Source organism: Nelumbo nucifera, chromosome 2 (assembly GCF_055504915.1).
Source record: "Nelumbo nucifera cultivar China Antique chromosome 2, China Antique-T2T, whole genome shotgun sequence".
Taxonomy (NCBI): domain Eukaryota; kingdom Viridiplantae; phylum Streptophyta; class Magnoliopsida; order Proteales; family Nelumbonaceae; genus Nelumbo; species Nelumbo nucifera.
Window position 1 is genome coordinate 10,098,904 of NC_142650.1, and position 17,886 is coordinate 10,116,789.

General features: G+C 39.0%; 1 protein-coding gene across 2 annotated transcripts in view; it reads right to left on the bottom strand.

The window, feature by feature from the left end:
- Positions 1 to 117: 117 nt before the first annotated feature.
- LOC104594931 (AMP deaminase) overlaps positions 118 to 17,886 on the bottom strand; it is a 56,210-nt gene continuing 38,441 nt past the window's right edge. The window contains exons 12-20 of one of the 2 annotated variants that reach the window (XR_016082344.1): positions 5,993 to 6,133; positions 4,878 to 5,030; positions 3,490 to 3,543; positions 3,292 to 3,402; positions 3,028 to 3,201; positions 2,807 to 2,887; positions 1,108 to 1,206; positions 856 to 979; positions 118 to 644 (exon numbers count right to left, since the gene is read on the bottom strand). Coding sequence is in view for 1 of the 2 variants with exons in the window: in XM_019197319.2 (XP_019052864.1) it covers positions 911 to 979; positions 1,108 to 1,206; positions 2,807 to 2,887; positions 3,028 to 3,201; positions 3,292 to 3,402; positions 3,490 to 3,543; positions 4,878 to 5,030; positions 5,993 to 6,133 (882 nt within the window). In the remaining variant the exon portion in view is untranslated. Of the gene's footprint in view, positions 645 to 666; positions 980 to 1,107; positions 1,207 to 2,806; positions 2,888 to 3,027; positions 3,202 to 3,291; positions 3,403 to 3,489; positions 3,544 to 4,877; positions 5,031 to 5,992; positions 6,134 to 17,886 lie in introns of those variants that run through there. The other variant, XM_019197319.2, reaches the window with a different exon arrangement.

Sequence of the window (17,886 nt, forward strand, 5' to 3'; positions counted from 1 at the left end):
CTCGTGGGGAAATGAATAGCCAATGAACAATGATCAGATAAATGAAAGATGGGAAACAAATGGATGTACATGACAGAAATAAGGTGTCATGGACATGGTACACTACGAGAAACATCATTTTCACCAACACTTGGGATTAAGGAGCTTACTACATTTTTTTTGGTTCCAAAAATATGACGTATAGTTGTATACTAAGGATCACACTAATTTCAACACGGTGTGAACTAAACTTCCCTCTTGTTTCATTACTAGGGATGACACTAATCCAGTAATCCTTGCCGGCGGCAGGGGTCAATGGTGCAGACGAGCAGGAGTCTTTTTTTCCGTTTCCTTTGTGCTGGAGCTTAAAGCAGCATTACAACTTATTACAATGGATTTAACGACTGAAAAAACTCATGAGCACAGGTAAGATCTCTTGTAATACCTGTATAATGTTTAATCAATTGCTCGGGGCCTCAACAAAAAAAAAAAAAAAAAAAAATCCAGCAACGTTTGGACCAGGATCGTGTTTGGTTTTAGGTCCAAATTCTGCACTCGTTGACTGTGTAATTCTCTTTATCATGTACACTAACAATGCTCCCTTAATAATGTGAACCGGAGGAATTTCCACCGTGCAATCAGATCAGATGCAACCAGATCAGGACCTGTCCATCGCACTAAGATTACTTGACCACAGCATCTAAACCATTGATTTATCATTGCTTGGAAAGCAGAAATACTATGGTTTATAGTCACAAATAAAATATGGATCTCATGATAATACGTCCAAAATCTTATACGCCCGAGTAACTCGGAGAACTTTGCAGAGAAGACACCAATGTGGTAACCGCCTTAAAACATCAAGCAAAAACTTACCAGGAAAACAAAACAATCAAATGACTGTGAATGGCAAAGTAAGTGGCATGCACTTTCATTTGTCCACTTCTTCAGGAATTTTAGCTTTCCCTAGATAAACCTGTTGCATCTCCTCCTTCCAGATCTGCAAAAACACTTGATTGCACTAGTTAACCTTTGTTTCCCTTTCATTCGTTTCTTAATTAACCAAAGTCCACCATCACAGCATGGAACATAAAAAAGTAGATAGGAAAACCACAACTGAGAACATACTGTATAACGGAACTCCACCCGGATATGAGGCACATTTGTTTTGTGAATATCATTACCATCTGGACCTCTCATGTAGTATGATTTCCCGATCCAATGCGACTAGAAAAAAGGTTTCAAAGGTTCAAATATATCAGTTATTGGCAAAGGAATTCCTCAAATCGAGAATCACAGTTTGACATGCATATCAACAATCATAGGTGGCACCATCTGAAAATTATTTATATGCTATGCCAATGTAATTTATAAAGCAATTTAAGTTGCCCCTAATCAAGAATCACAGTTTGACATGCATATCAACAAAACAGTCATCGAATTTCATGAACAATAGGAGTGACAGTTCCACATCCTCACTGATAATAGCACTGCGAATGAGTGGTTTAGTGCTGCATTGAAGAAAATATTCAAATTTTAGAAGATAACAAGTAGAAGACACGTTTCTGTAAATCTCTTTATGCATGCCCTTTCTACCCACATTGATGCTTATACAAGTTTGTAGTATCTCTCTCAAGTCTAATCAAGGAATTGTCCAACTTTTTTTTGATGGATAAGGAATTTCCCAACTTTCAATAGTAGGTGTTATGGTTGTCCAAGAAGGGAGGTGCTATTTAGGCCACCTTTTGGATTTGCTCATTAGATGTTCGTGTTCCACACAAAAAATCAACTAGACAGGGTCAGCTCTAATATATCCAATCATTTCTTTTTTTTTATAGTAAAATAAAAAAATATTAAAAGAAAAAAGAAGGCTACAAGAAAGGAGATAAGAAGTCACCCAATAAAGAAAAAATAAACCTTCACCCAACCAAATCCAACTCCAAACCTTCCACGACTCAAACCAAAAGAAACCCATCACAAAACACAACCACCATACTAAAAGGACCAAAAACATAAAACATACAAGCAACCCCATACAAACACCAATTCAAGCAACCACAATCTAAACTTCAACCCAAAACACATTTGACAGACCACCAGGCCACAAACATCAACCTCGCTGAGCCCCCAAACAAACAACAAAAGCTCACAACGATGAAAACTGGACTCTAACTTGACACCACTCAAAAAAACTTAATTACTCAGCTTCCTTAGAGGCCAGAACAAAAACCTCAGTACTCTTAAAAATTTTCTTTGATTTCTTCACCTTTTTGATAGGCCCAACCCCAAATAATCTTCCTTTCAATCTTGGCAGAAATCTTCAAAAGAGCAGGCAACATATGGATAATGCAAAGAAAAATAGACAACAGATGGACAACCTGGATGATTTGGTAGGTACAACCCATTGAATGGAATCTTGAGTCAAACACACAAAAGATCATCTTCCAATCTAGCTCTTAACCCAGATAAGTAATTCCAAGAAGTGTAAGATCAAATCATTTTGGTTGTGCCAAGCCTCCTAGGAGTGTATCAATAACTTTTCCTCTCTGGGAAAAAAACAGGAATGTAGAAAAAAATAATATAGTTTCCTGAAATCCATGTGATTATGTTCTCTTTTCATCTTAAGAGAAGAGCACCCAGACCCCAATCCCCATCTAAGAACTGATTGTTACAGGACCCTTTAACCATTGAGCAGCTTAGTGCTGTTTTTTGTCCTGGTCATTTATACCAATCATAGTAATGAGGTCTTATTTCTTATTCTCCACCTATTAATATAATCTCAGTAGTATTTTCAATAAATAAAAAACCTGAAGCAAATTTTGTGTACCTTCAAAGCATGTGAAAAACCTGACTGGTAAACTGAATTGCGGGCAATCTCACATAGATCACATGCACTTAACTTCCATACCTGTAAGCATATGGGTTAGTTCCTTCAGAGCTAAATTCGTACATATATGCATATTTGTATATATGCATGTAAAATATTACATCATATATGTATGCAGTGCCACATAATATGTATAAGAGAAGAGGAAAGAGAGCACTCACAGAAGCTGCTATACTATATTCTTCCACCAAGGGTTCTTTTGTTAAGTGGATTTGCAATGGATCATCCGTAGAAAGTGAGACATTAAGACCACGTAAGAAAAACATTGGAAAAGGATTGCGATGATAATCCAGAAATAAGGAGTTGTTGCTCAGAGGTGACATAGCCAGTCCAATCTGTAAATCAAAATGCCATCACAGACAGTTGAGGAACATTCAGATAAACCTAATTCAAACATCAACTGAAAATGAAGCTTTTATTTTTACCTGTGCAAGGTAATACAAGTATTGAAGAACAGGAGATTTTCTCAAATTTATCCCATGTGCAATGTTATGAGCTGTAAGAAAAGTTGCAGCTAGGTGATCAATGTCGCCAGCCTGGAAATAGCAGATCGTATGAGAAACCATCTAAAAACGTTGGATAATACATCAATATGATTGGTTGACAGGAGCATCCATTGATACCTCTCCAGAATGTGGACGGAATTTGATTGTTGTCATACCCTTTGATTCACGAAGCTGACAGATAAAATTGAACACATTAGCTATTCCTTTGAGCCATTTCTCAGAAAGTAGGAAGAAACTCCTTGTGCCTGTGAAGCAAAATGAAGCATGCATGTGCAACATGTACTGTGGGGGGTGAGTTGGAACTAGACAATTTCCTACAAGATTTGGTTGAACTTCCTATCTCATTATTATTTGTCAACAGCCTGAAAGCAATGTTACATGGACACAGAAACAGGAATGAGAACCCAACATGTGTCCGGGAGTCTGACTTGGCAAGACAAAGAAAAAATGACTAGAAACACATCTATAAAAGAGTATAAACCAAGGTTTTAAAAACCAACCAGGAAACCAAACCGCTTTGATCACCGGTTTCTGGGTTGAATGGTTCAACCCTTAGATTGGAATATTAGGGTAGATGTATACGGTTATATTCACATCCCTCTTCTTTTATGAGAAAAGAGAGATAGGTGGCTGTTGGCTGAAGAAAACAAGAAAAAAAAAGGAAAGAAAGGAAGAAAGGAAAGAAAAGAAAATGGAAAGGAAGGAAGAAAGGAAGGAAGGAAGGAAGGAAGGAGGGAAAGAAAGAAAGAAGGAAGAGGAGGAGGAGGAAGGAGGGAAATCTTGTCATCTTGCCTCTCTCTCTCTCTCTCTCTCACACACACACACACACAGATCTGAGATTCTCTCAGTCCATCCCCCATCTCTCAATCTCCATTTCTTTTTCTATTAATAATCTTTAAAAAAATTAAATAAATTTTTATTAAAACTGCAAACCGCTGCCCGGGTCGAACGGTTTAGCGGTTTGACCATCCGGGTCAGCAGTTTTTTGACCATTTCAATGTTTTTTAAAGCGATCCGGTCTAAAACCGGACCTGGAAAGATAACTGGTTCCCGGGTCAAATGGTTCGAGCATCCGGTCTGGTCCAGTTTTCAAAACAGTGGTATAAACCATTAAATTAGTCCATAAGTTTTAATATTATGCAAAACTATAGAAAAGTACAAATAAGTTTTTTAATGACATTTTATAGGAACACTTATAAAAAAATGACATTTTATGGGAAAAAATAGCATTCATTATTAGCCAGTCATTTATGTTGAATAAGCGGAACAAAAAAATGTCCCATAGAAGTGTTCTTCAAGAATAATGTGTTGGAGTCCAATGCGTGTCCAACACAAACACTTCATTTCATCCATTTAGGACAGTCCATAAAACACTGCCTGAAAGCTGCTGTTCTTGCTGTTACAAATGCTATTACCAGGAAACCATCCAAGCAGATGTGTTTGCTTTGTAAGCATGCATCAAGTAAAACAGGAAGAAAATGTTGTTCAGGAAATCTAATTCAGACCTTATTTAGCGTATAAAGGTTGGCATAACAGTAGTATACATAGTATGAGTATGCAGGGTTAAATATATTGGTCCACTGAGCAGGTGTTGGCATGTGTTTTGTTGGGCGTCTTTCAGGCTTACTTTCATCATCCACTAAATCGAGCCCCACAACCTGAAATAAAAATGATGGTAAAATTCAATTCTAGTTATGCTTCAGTATATCAATGTGATTACACCAAAAAATAAGGTAGGAAGCAAATCTCAATTCTATAAACAATCATCTTTGACTCTAAAGTTGCAAATTACAGAGTAGAACAAAAATATTGGTTTGAAGTAGAAGGAAGGGAAAAAAAATCTTTAATGAAACATCATAAATTGCAATTTGACCTACGTAGTGTGCGTGTGTTGTGTACAAGGGTGGAACCAGGATTTCTTGATGGGGGGGGGGCAAAAGTTAATAAATATGAATTAGGAGGGTAAATGTCAATAAACATAGATGGAGGGCCAAAATATAAGGTGGATATAAATGGGGGTGGGGGGATTTTTAAGGCATTAGGGACCATGGCTCTCCTCTGCCACACCCTGGCTCTACCTGTGTATGTATAATTCTCAATTCCCATAAAAATATGCCATCCTTGAAGGGGTATCAATGAACTACAGTTCCTAGAATACTACATTGGTAAACATAATAGAAACAACTGGCATGTAATCTGCACGTGTGATATACAAAGTGTACCCCAATCATTATTGTATCTGACCTAATTCATGCAGAATCAGATACATGCATGTGTGCACTCAGTATTAACTTCTTTTCTTAATCTGACTCGGTTCTTATTCTTCAAAAGATTGGAGATAAAAATAAAGCTTCATGAATCAAACTTCTCCCATGTAAAACCATACTAAAGCCAGCAAGCATGTAAGCAACCCATCATGCCATGCACAAAATTTCACCAACCAAAGCGACCATTAACTAGTGGATACCACTTTGCATTGAATAGGTTGAACTAAAGTTACAATCTTTTCTGGATGTGACACAGTATCAACATTCTTACTCACATTGACTGGTTTAGCATAACTCAAGTCCATACTAAAATGAAAAGTAATATCACAAAGTACAACAGGAACAAGCCAAACCTGTTTCAAGAAAATGTGCAACTGAGGGTGTGAATCTGGATTAACTGTAACCTCAAAAAGGGGAAGAAAAATATTGTCAAGTATGTTCTGGAATGATGTGACAATTCCCATCTCTTTGTACACATTGTACAGCCGTGGCAGCTGAGAAAACAAGGAAATTCTAAATAAGCACAGACATTGAATAAACATAATAAAAACCAATAATGTTCAGAAAATCCTTCTTCATTTTCTAATTTCTAATAAAACATTCTATTATCCACGAGGAAAAATCTATTAATAATATACAAGTTGCATTATATGCCATTCATGCAGGACACCCCAAAACTTAGGAAGCTTTCAACTGAAGAAACGATACAATGAATCAAAGTGTAGGTTGTCTTACAAATGAAAACATTAGCATACCTAAAACAATGTTATTAAGATTTAAAATACGATTCACGATTTGAATCATGAATCCCAAGGGTTTCAATTTGAATCTTATGTCCAAATCCTTTTCTGCAAACACCTTATCATCTTTATTTGAATCCTATGATTTAAATCATAAATCTTACTATTTATATGATTCTTGCAATTCAAATCAATTCAATGAAGAATTATTTCTCTACCTTTCCATCATATGTAGGATAAAGAGTCATTGTATGTGGATTATTTGACTTCTATTGTTAAATCAAACTTAGACTTAAATACATAATCTATTGTTAAACTTAAATGCATAATCTTAGACTTCTATTGTTAAGTGGTATAGAGGCACATGCATGGTAGATATGGATTAAAAATAACTTTTGACAAGTATTTTAAAAATATAAATAATCTTACAATTTACGATACAATTCACGATTCAATTTGATTTTCTCTACGAATTACGATGTGCTTACGGCTTTCAGAACATTGATATTGTAAAGAGACTGGGCCGAATGGGCCCTAACATCCTCTCTTGTAATATCTTTTATTTTATTGTTGATGGGCCACACTTAATGGGCCTGTTATTTATTCTTGTTTTATTCTCTTTATGTAACTGCCAAGCTGGCTGCCCACTTAAGGGCATTCTTGTCATCATCTAATTTTTAGATCTTAATAAAATAGGGTTAGAGGAGAATGGAGATTAATTCGACTCCTTCTTCTCTTACCTTCTCTCTTTGCCATCTTCTCCTGTATAGCTGTTCAGACCTGTTCTTTACTTCTTCTAATCCCTAAATTTGTTCTTGATATTTGAGGACTGATTTACATCTTGGTATCAGAGCGGGCTTAGTTCTTCTTTCTTTTTTCTTCGTTCCCATACACTCTAAAATCAAGAGAGTGTATGGAGAGATAGGTTCTCTATAGTATAGAGGATCACCTGCCTAGTTGGTAGAGGGTTTGGAGAGTTTAGATCTCGCTGGACTTTGCCAAGAAGCGGTGCTGTTCTGCTGCTGCCCGAAACCTTAGCCGACTAGAGATTTTCGAGGTTACCAGGAAAGGTGAAGCTTGGTTGTGGCGCTCTGTACTTGGAAGGTGTCTCGTGACTGTTAAAGGAGGGCGGTTCAGGTTTGGAAGAATTTGGGTTGGTCTGGTAGGTGCAGCTGCATCTTCTCTCTTCCTCCCAACAGTTGGACGGAGCAAAACCCTAGTTTTTCAAGCACCTAAGTTCTGGTTTGACTTCAAGTAAGTTTATATAGACAAAATTTCTGGTTCTTTGATTTTTGTTTGATTGATGGAGACATACGGAAGTGAGTTCAAGCAGGTGCCGGTTTCTGGCCTTGGCTCAGAAGATTCCGTTTTGACTGGTATAACCACAATCAAGCTAGATGGGACAAATTATCTTGCTTGGGCACAGTCTATAAGAATCTATGTTTGTAGTAGAGGAAAACTCGGGTATCTTACAGGCAGTAAGGTGAAACCCGAAGAGACAGACCCTGAATTTGAAAAATGGATGCAAGAAAACTATACTGTCATAGGGTGGTTGGTTAACTCTATGCAACCTCATATAAGCCAACACTATCTCTGGATGTCTTCGGCTAAGGAGATATGGGACAGTGTTACTGAGACCTATTCACAGAAATTGAATGTAGCCAGAGCTTATAAGTTGAAGAGTGATGTGAAGAACCTGAGACAGGGGGAGAAGAGTGTAGCAATCTACTACTCTATACTGAAATCCCTATGGCAGGAAATTGATGTTATGGAGACAATGGTATGGGAGAGTAAGAAGGATGCTGAAATGTATAGAAAGCTGGTGGAGAGAAATAGGGTGTTTGAATTTCTCACTGGACTCAACCCTAAGTTTGACATTATTAGACAAAATATCTTGGCCAGAGATGAGGTTACTCTTTCATAGGCATATGCTATGATAAGTAGTGAGGAGAGTAAGCGGCAGGTTCAGTTGCAGAGTCCACCTACAGAACATTTTGCACATGCAGGAATGAAGCCAAAGGGCCCTACTGAGAAAAGAGAGCAGATGTGTGAATATTGCAAGAAACCGAGGCATACAAAGGACACCTGCTGAAAGCTTCATCCTGAGCTTCTCCCTGATAGGTTTAAGAATAACAATAACTCTAAGAAGGGCAGTCAGGTAGGAAAACCTAAGACTACTAATGTTGCTACAGTACCTGAAGGGGGAAGTAAGGAGAGTGAAGAGAAATCAACCATTGAGTAGTTGGCTGCAATGAAGCTAGATTTTGAAAAGTATGGGAGGCTCCTAAATCACTTGGAAGCTACGGTTTCTTCAGCTCACCCTTCCAACAACACATCATCTTCATCGGCTTTTGCTCACTCAGGTATTCGTGCTTCTGGAAATCATGCTTCAGTTTCAGGTAATCATAAAATCCCTTGGATTATTGATTCCGGTGCATCAGACCATATGACCGGCCTGTCTAATCTTTTTTGCTCATATCACCTTCTTTCTGGAAAAGAGAAAATATCCCTTTCCGGTGGGTCCCTTGCCCCCATCTCTGGTAAAGGTGATATAAAGACCTCTGACACCCTTTTCTTATCCTCTGTCCTTCATGTCCCTATACTTAACACAAACCTTTTATCTGTTAGTAGCTTAACAAAATCCAAGAATTGCAGCAAAACCTTCTTTCCCACTCATTGTGTTTTTCAGGACCTACAGTCTCAGAGGATGATTGGGAGTGGCCATGAGGCGAACGGAATATACTTGTTGGACACACCAGATCAAGCTTTGGGACCACCTCATGGAGTTGCCTTAGAGTTAGTTGTGTCAGAGTCTGTTAACAAAATTTTATTATGTCACTTTCGGTTTGGTCACTTGTCTTTTTCTGCTTTGAGTCATCTGTTCCCAGATATGTTTAAAGGAGTGTCTTTATCGAGACTTCATTGTGAGTCATGTGAACTGGCAAAGCATTGTAGACATTCCTATTCAATTAGCAATAAAAGATCTCTTTCTCCTTTCCATATTGTTCACTCTGATGTGTGGGGGCCATATCCTATGCCAACCATGGGGGGTTACAGGTACTTTATCCTTTTTATTGATGATTATTCGTGTTACACTTGGATTAATCTCATGAAATCCAGGGATGAAGTACCAGCTATTGTGAAAAAATTTCATGAACTCATCCTCACCCAGTTTAATACTCGTATCAGAATATTCCGTTCTAACAATGCTAAGGAGTATTTTGAGAGAACCCTCACCACCTATCTTGAAGCTTTTGGGGTTATTCATCAAAGTTCTTGTTCCTACACTCCACAACAAAACGAGGTGGCGGAAAGAAAGAACAGATATGTGGTTGAGGTTGCTAGATCCCTCTTATTTGCATCCCATGTTCCTATAAAATTTTGGGGAGATGCTGTTTTTACTACTACTTTTCTGATCAACCGTATGCCCTCTCGGGTCCTTGGCTTTAAAACCCCTTTTAGTCTTCTCTTCCCGGATGAGGATATCTTTTCTCTTCCTCTCCGTGTTTTTGGGTGCACTTGCTATGTGCATATTCATAGTCATCAAAGGCACAAGTTTGAACCTAAGACTCAAAAATGTGTTTTTCTGGGATATGCTTCCACACAGAAGGGTTATTGCTGTTTTGATCCAGTTCGTGGCACCCGCTTTGTATCTCGGGATGTCACCTTTGCCGAGTTGACTCCCTTCTTTAGCATTCCTCCTGAGGGGGAGAAATCTGACGAGCCCTTTGCTATGTCTCCAGTTGTTCCTCTTCCTATTCCTTGTGAGTTCGATCATGGGGTGTCCACTTCTCCCACTGGACCTATCTCTGATATTCCTTGTGAGTCTGATATTCCTGCTCCTCCTCCTACTCCTGCTCTCCAAAGGTGGTACCAAAGGCAGAGATTCAGACATGCGCAGGTTGTTTCCACTCTTTCAGAAGAGCATCTCGCCACTCCCATCATTCCTGAGGTAACAGGTCAGCCCTCTACTAACCCATCTCTGACTGTCCCAGACATTGACTTTCCTATTGCTCTCCACAAGGGCAAGCGGAAGTGTACAACCCATTGTATCTCTAAACACTTGTCTTACAGCCTTCTCTCCCCTTCCTACTACTCCTTTCTTGCCTCTATTTCTTTCCATGTGATACCCAGGTCTGTACCGAAAGCATTATCTCAAGCTGAATGGAGGGATGCTATGATGGCCGAACTAGATGCATTGCATAAGAACCATACCTGGGATATTGTTGACTTGCCGGAAGGGAAGGAACTAGTGGGTTGTAAAAGGGTGATTATCATTAAATATCACTCTGATGGCTCTGTTGAGAGGTTTAAGGCTCGGTTGGTTGCTAAGGGCTACACTCAAATGTATGGCATTGACTATCTTGAGACATTTGCTCCTGTAGCTAAGATGACCTCAGTAAGGGTTTTACTATCTCTAGCTGCTACTTTTGACTGGCCCCTACACCAGTTTGATGTTAAAAATGTTTTCTTGAATGGAGACCTGCATGAAGAGGTCTATATGTCTCTACCTTCAGGAGTGTATGGGAAGGAATTGAAAGGTAAGGTGTGTAAACTACACAAATCTATTTATGGTCTCAAACAGTCTCCTCGGGCTTGGTTTGAGAGATTTCAGGCTGCTCTTGTCTCCTTTGGCTACACTCAAACTCAATCTGATCATACACTGTTCTTGAAGAGAAATGACTCTCTGGTGACCTTCTTGATTGTTTATGTTGATGATATTGTGGTCACTGGTAATGACACTGAGGAGGTTAGTAAACTAAAAGGATTTCTCAACTCTGAATTTGAAATCAAGGATTTAGGAGATCTTCGGTATTTCTTGGGTATTGAAGTTGCTCGATCTAAGGATGGTATCTTCATCTCTCAGTGTAAATATGTCCTTGATCTTCTTGCTGAAACTGGTAAACTTGGAGTTAAACCCATCTCCACTTCTATTGATCCTAATCATAAGCTTTCTGCTATAGATGGTGAGCTTTTGTCTAATAAGGGAGTGTTTCAGAGATTGCTTGGGAAGTTGTTATACCTTTGCATAACTGGGCCAGATATTTCCTATGTAGTAAGTGTTATTAGTCAATTTATGCATTCTCTCAGAGATACTCATTTAACTGCTGCAGAAAGGGTTTTGTGCTACTTGAAAGGTACCCCAGGGAAAGGTATTCTATTTGCTAAACATGGTCACATGAAGCTGGAAGCTTTTACTGATGCCGATTGGGCAGGATGTATTGATGATAGAAATCCACCTCTGGTTATTGTGCTCTGGTTACTGGGAATATTGTGTCATGGAGGAGTAAGAAACAATCTGTAGTTGCTAGATCCTCAGCTGAAGCAGAATACAGGGCAATGGCACATGGTGTGTCAGAATTACTGTGGCTACGTTCCCTTCTAGAAGAATTGGGGGTGGACTACGAGAAACCAATGATGCTCTATTGTGACAACCAAGCTACTATCAACATTGCACATAATCCTGTTCAACATGACAAAACTAAGCACATTGAGGTTGATAGGCATTTTATACGGGAAAGAGTTTCCTCAGGAGAAGTTTGTTTACCATTCATCACATCAGAAGAGCAACTGGCTGATATCTTGACCAAGGGAGTTCCAAGAGGGAAAATGACACACTATATAAGCAAGTTGGGCATGATTGACATCTATGCTCAGCTTGAGGGGGAGTGTAAAGAGACTGGGCCGAATGGGCCCTAACATCCTCTCTTGTAATATCTTTTATTTTATTGTTGATGGGCCACACTTAATGGGCCTGTTATTTATTCTTGTTTTATTCTCTTTATGTAACTGCCAAGCTGGTCGCCCAATTAAGGGCATTCTTGTCATCGTCTAATTTTTAGATCTTAATAAAATAGGGTTATGGGCCTGTTATTTATTCTTGTTTTATTCTCTTTATGTAACTGCCAAGCTGGCCACCCAATTAAGGGCATTCTTGTCATCATCTAATTTTTAGATCTTAATAAAATAGGGTTAGAGGAGAATGGAGAATGGAGATTAATTCAACTCCTTCTCTCTTCGCCATCTTCTTTTCCTGTATAGTTGTTCAGACCTGTTCTTTACTTCTTCTAATCCCTAAATTTGTTCTTGATATTTGAGGACTGATTTACATCTGATATAAAAGAAATTGATTCATCCACCATTAGTAAAAAGAAGAGGAAGTTCACATAATTAAGTATTACATGATTACAAAGTACATCCAGCGGAGGCGTGAGATGCAGCCCCAGCCATATAAACTGATTACAACTGAGCCCAGCATAGTTCAGACTTATGCAAAAAAAAAAAAAAAACAGCTATCCCATTAGCTGACTGCCTTTCCCATTGGACTGAAACTGTCATACCTCTGACCAGCCACTTAAATCTTCTTTTCATATATTCTTTGTATTTCCAAATTACAGTTTCAGGTTCCTTCAACCACCCTATTACCAGTTTAGAGTCCCCTTCAATTAACATTCTATCATAATTTAAATCTTTAGCAATCTGTACTCCCTGCAAGACAGCTTGGAACTCTGCAAAAACTGAGTCCCCTACTCCAACTGGACCTGAAAACACAGCAACAACATGACCTTCAAAGTTTCTAAAGACTCCCCCTATACCAGCCGGGCCTGGATTCCCTAGGCTGCTGTCATCAAAATTCAGTTTGATGAATCCTTCATCTGGTGGTTTCCAGCCCGCAACAGGTTTAACCCTTGTAGCAGAACTTCTAGCTACAACTTCGAAAATTCTCCACATATCACCAAAGGAGAATTCAGAAAATAACTTTAGGGACTTGGCCCACATTAAAGCTCTATATAAAATGCAATTCAGAACTGCTTCCTTATTCCTTTCTTTATCATTGAACACTCTGCCATTCCTTTCCTCCCACACCGTCCAAATCAATGCAGCCCAAATACATCTCCACAAAATTTTATCTCTTCTCTTTGGCCAACTGAAGGTCATTGGTTCAAAGAGACTTTTCATCTGAGTAGGCAAGCTCCACCTGTGACCAAGAAGTTCAAAATGCTTTTCCCAGAGACTAACAACAAAAGGGCAGGATATCAGAAGATGGTAGCAGTTTCTCCACTTGCTTTACACATGGTACACCAGTTAGGGGACAGGCACATAAAAGGCCTTCTCTTTTGCAAAACATTCAAAGTGTTTATTTTCCCATGGAAAACTTCCCAGCACAAGGCCCCAACCTTGGGAGGAATAGGTTTAGACCAGATTTCATCAGCAGGGCAAGGAAGAGAGTTCGGGTCTGAATACAAGAAAGCAAAGGAGGCACAAGAAAAAAACCTTGTCCACTTGCTTTACACAGTGGACAATGCTTTCTGACTCGGGGAAGCAGCAAGGGTGACAAGGAAGTTGAAAGAGAAATGGGAAAGTAACAGATGGACTGAAAAAGGATATGAGAGAATCAAGGTAGAGAGGGGTTGATAATAGAAGAGGACTTGATAATGTCATGTTGGGTAATTGAAGTTCTCATCTAATGAGTTCAGCAGGTTTAGTTTAAAGGGATGGAATAGGAAATGAAGGATCTGTTGATAGCCATAAAAAATAAAGCGGCACAAGCCCGAGGAAAAGAAAATGCAAAGGCTGGGAATGGTGGGGGGAAGAAGCAAAGGGGGGAGCATAGATGGGGGGTAAATATTCAGGTTGATGCAGGGTGGTCGCCAATTAAGCGACAGAGAAAGGAAGGCCATATATTAAACAAAGCCACAGACAGTTGACTCTTGCTCGGTAAGTATTTGGGGCACAAGAACTGTGATTGATACTACAAAGTGCTTGAAGTGATGTAAGGAAAAGTACTGCTCACATGGGGTAGCATGAAAGTGCAGAAATTGGATGATTGTGTGGGGGAATAATAAAGCTGGAAAATAAATTTGTGTGCATGGTAACTGGAGTTTACGGGCCAGATGTTGAAGCTGCAAGATGCAGACTAGGAGAGGATTTGGACGGAGTTAGAATCAATGTTTTAAGACGTAGAGGCGTGACACAAGGCGTTCCACTACCTAGAGGTGTCTGGCATAGTTCGGAACATAAGAGGCGTAAGCCTCCTGAACACAAGGAGGCATAAGCCTCCTTAAGAGGAGGGGGATGAGGAGGAGGAAGGAGGAAGAGGGGCGGAGCCCCTGGCCCACTTTCTTTCCCCTTCTCTTTCTTTCCCTTCCCTTCCCTTATCTTTTCTTTCGTTTCTCTTTTATATCTTCTCTTCTTTTTCATTCCCTTCCCACACCTTTTAGAACACTGGTTAGAAGCAAGTGCACTGGGTACATCCTTGATGCATTGGACATGATACACCTTTCCTATGGGGATCAAGAAAAACAGCATGTATGAAGAGCTTTACTAATTGGGTTAATAAGCACAACTTGATAGAACTTCTGTTGACTGGGAGTCCAGGGCGGAATTCACATGGACCAACAATCAAGAGGACCCTACTTTCGTGCTGTTGGATAGATTTCCGGTTTCTCCAAGTGTATAGGATAACTACCCAGATACTACTCAGGAAGTTCTGCCATGTCCTTATCTGATTACACACCATTTCTGCTAGTTGGTGGCAGTCAGGTCAGATGACTTGGTCCTTTTAGATTTGAAATTTCCTGGTTCACTGAACATGGTTCATGGAGAAGAAACAAATTTAATGGGATTCTTGTAAGGTGAAGGGGTTAGAACCTCACATTCTTGGAAAACAAGATTAAAAAGTTAAAAAGCAAAATAAAATAACGGAAGAAGAGTTGCTTGAGGGAATTATAAAAATCAGGAAATTTTATTGGTGATTGGGAATATTGATAAGAACAAAGAACCAATAATTGCTTCCAGTACATGCAAAACAATTTTATGAGAAGGTCGCTTTTCAACAAGGGATCAAATGGCAGCAAAGGGAAATGGCAAAATTGGCTGAATGTAGGGGATGGAAACACCAATTTTTTTCATAAAATGGCTAATGGAAGAATAAGGAGAACACCATAAGAAATCTTGTAGAAGAATGCAGTTTGAGAGGTTACTGCCTACTATCATATCCAAAGCCCAAGGTGTGCTTGTCCCTGGAAGGCAGTTTCTTGATAGTATATTGTTAGTATTTGATAAATGAAATAATAGATTACAGAACTAGAAGCAGACCTGATCTGATTTGTAAGGTAGATATGGAGAAGGCATACATCCATGTGAATTCAAAGATCCAGACTACATGCTAGAAAGAATGGACTTTAGGGGGAAATGGCCAATTGAATGAAAGTATGCATATTGACACCTAAATTTTCGACTTTTCTGAATGGTACACCGATGGGGATCCATAAAATCTCTAGATGATTGAGACAAGGGGACCCACTAACATCCCATTTATTCATTTGTGTCATGGAAGCACTGGCAAAATTGATAGGCAAGGCAGCAGAGGGTGGGTTATTTAAGGCTTTGAAATCAAGGGGCTAATAGGATGGAATTGCTAAAATTTGCAAATGATACGATATTCTTTCTTCACGTTTGTAAGAGTAGATCCACTACCTTATGGGAGATCTTTTGTTTTAAGTGTCCATATTAAAGATTAATCTAAGATAATCACATCATTCTAGTTGGGATATGTGAGGAGCTTGGAAGAGTTTGCAAGGAAGGTGAAATGCGATTTCTTTTTTTTTTTTAATATCTTTTGAAGAGCTACACAACGGGGGTAGCCCAGCCCATCCCCCAACCCAGGTGCAGGCGGGATTCAATCCCAAGTCTTCGCTACGACCAGCAGGAGGCCTCACCAACCAGCTGGTTGGCACCTTGCAAGGTGAAATGCGATATTGCAGGCTTGGCTATTAAATATCTTTGGTTACCAACAATATGGATCCTGTAATAGGAAAGGTGGAAAGGAGACTTTCCTCCTTGGGAAGTAAGGCATTTGCCTAAGGCTTAGTTTGGTAAGAGTACGAATACAAATATGTACAGTGCAAATACAAAATATAAGGTGTTGCACTCTACATATTTGTATTTGTACTCCTACCAAACTGAGCCTAAAGAAAGGGAAATTTACTTTAATCAAAAGTATGATTGCAAGTCTGCCAACCTTTTCACTTTTCTATGTTTCCCATTCCTACCGTGGTAGCATATAAGCATGGAAAAAACCAGAGGATTTAAAAAAAAATGGAAAAGATGAAAAAAAATCATCTAGTAGAGTGGGGTAAAATATTTTCTCTGAAAGCTGTGGGTGGTTTTGATTTCCAAAAGATTGAATAAAGCACTTATCAAGAAGTGGCATAGGAGATTGAATGCAGATATAGGGGGTTGGAGGTAGACATCATATTAAAGCAAAGCTTGGGCCCAGGAACGTTGGTTGCCATACTTGTGTAAGTACCACTTCTTACGGTTGTTCTGTATGAAAGGGAATAGGAAAAAAGTCTGATTCTTTCAGCAAAGGAATTACGTATAAAGTAGGGGATATTGATCTTTGGAAGGATCCATGGTGTGGCAGTGCACATGACAAAGACATTTTCCCAAACCTGTTTCAGAAGGCAGCAATATAGAATAGACAGTAGTCCAGATGCAGTCAAATCGTGTGGACTGCAATGTTTTGCAGAGATCTTTTCAATTGGAAATGGGAAGAAATCACTGCACTTCTGGTAAAGCTTCATAACCAGAAACCAAGTGCAGAAATAACAAATCAGCAAGTATGGAAGTGGTGTTGCATTCCCCAGACCCATAAAAGGATTCCTTTCTACTGTGGACTGTGGCATGAGTATATATGTTCTAAAGAATAAATTCATAAAGAGGAATGGAAATTTAGTCAACAAGCTACTGCTTCTGCATTCTGCAACCATGATGTGGAAACAGCTCATCACATTTTCAGCCACTGCCCCACAAGTAGGAAGATCTGAAATATTTCTTGAATATCATCAATATCAGATAGTGCTTTCCAATAACAGCGCTGAAACTGCTGTAAGGTCAATCCCTAAATGGACTGAAAAAGTGAGGAAAATAAGCATGGACAATCATACCAGCAGTCATCATCTGATGTGGATGTTTTAACTGTTATTAAAGGGTTTTTAATACCAAGACATCAGAGGAAGATCACTGAGAAAAGCAGTTCATTCTATAGGTTGACTGTTGTGAAGAAATATACAGGTATATTATCTAACAATTTCTTTACAATGGGGATATAGTTGTGGGTGGGCATTTGATCTTTATTTTGTAGCAAGGAGTAGGGAGCTTATGTAGATTCCTCTCAGTATAGCTCCTCACTGTACGAAACACAATCTCTTATGTAAATCTTCCTGGATATGATTTAACACCTTAACATTTTCAAAATAAAGCTCACCGCCAAAAAAACCAGTAATAGGAGGCATTTTTTCAATTCTCTTTTCTTTCTTCTTTTTCTTCTAATGAATATGTTGATTTTCTATACTTTAACATGAACTTTATACTTTTCTTATGAAAATTATGAATAATTGTTAAGGAAATATGGTTATGGTACCTAGGGAACTACCCTAGGATCTATGCTTTTTACATCACCTAGGTGACATCTAGGTGCTCGCCTAGGCGACTAGGCAACA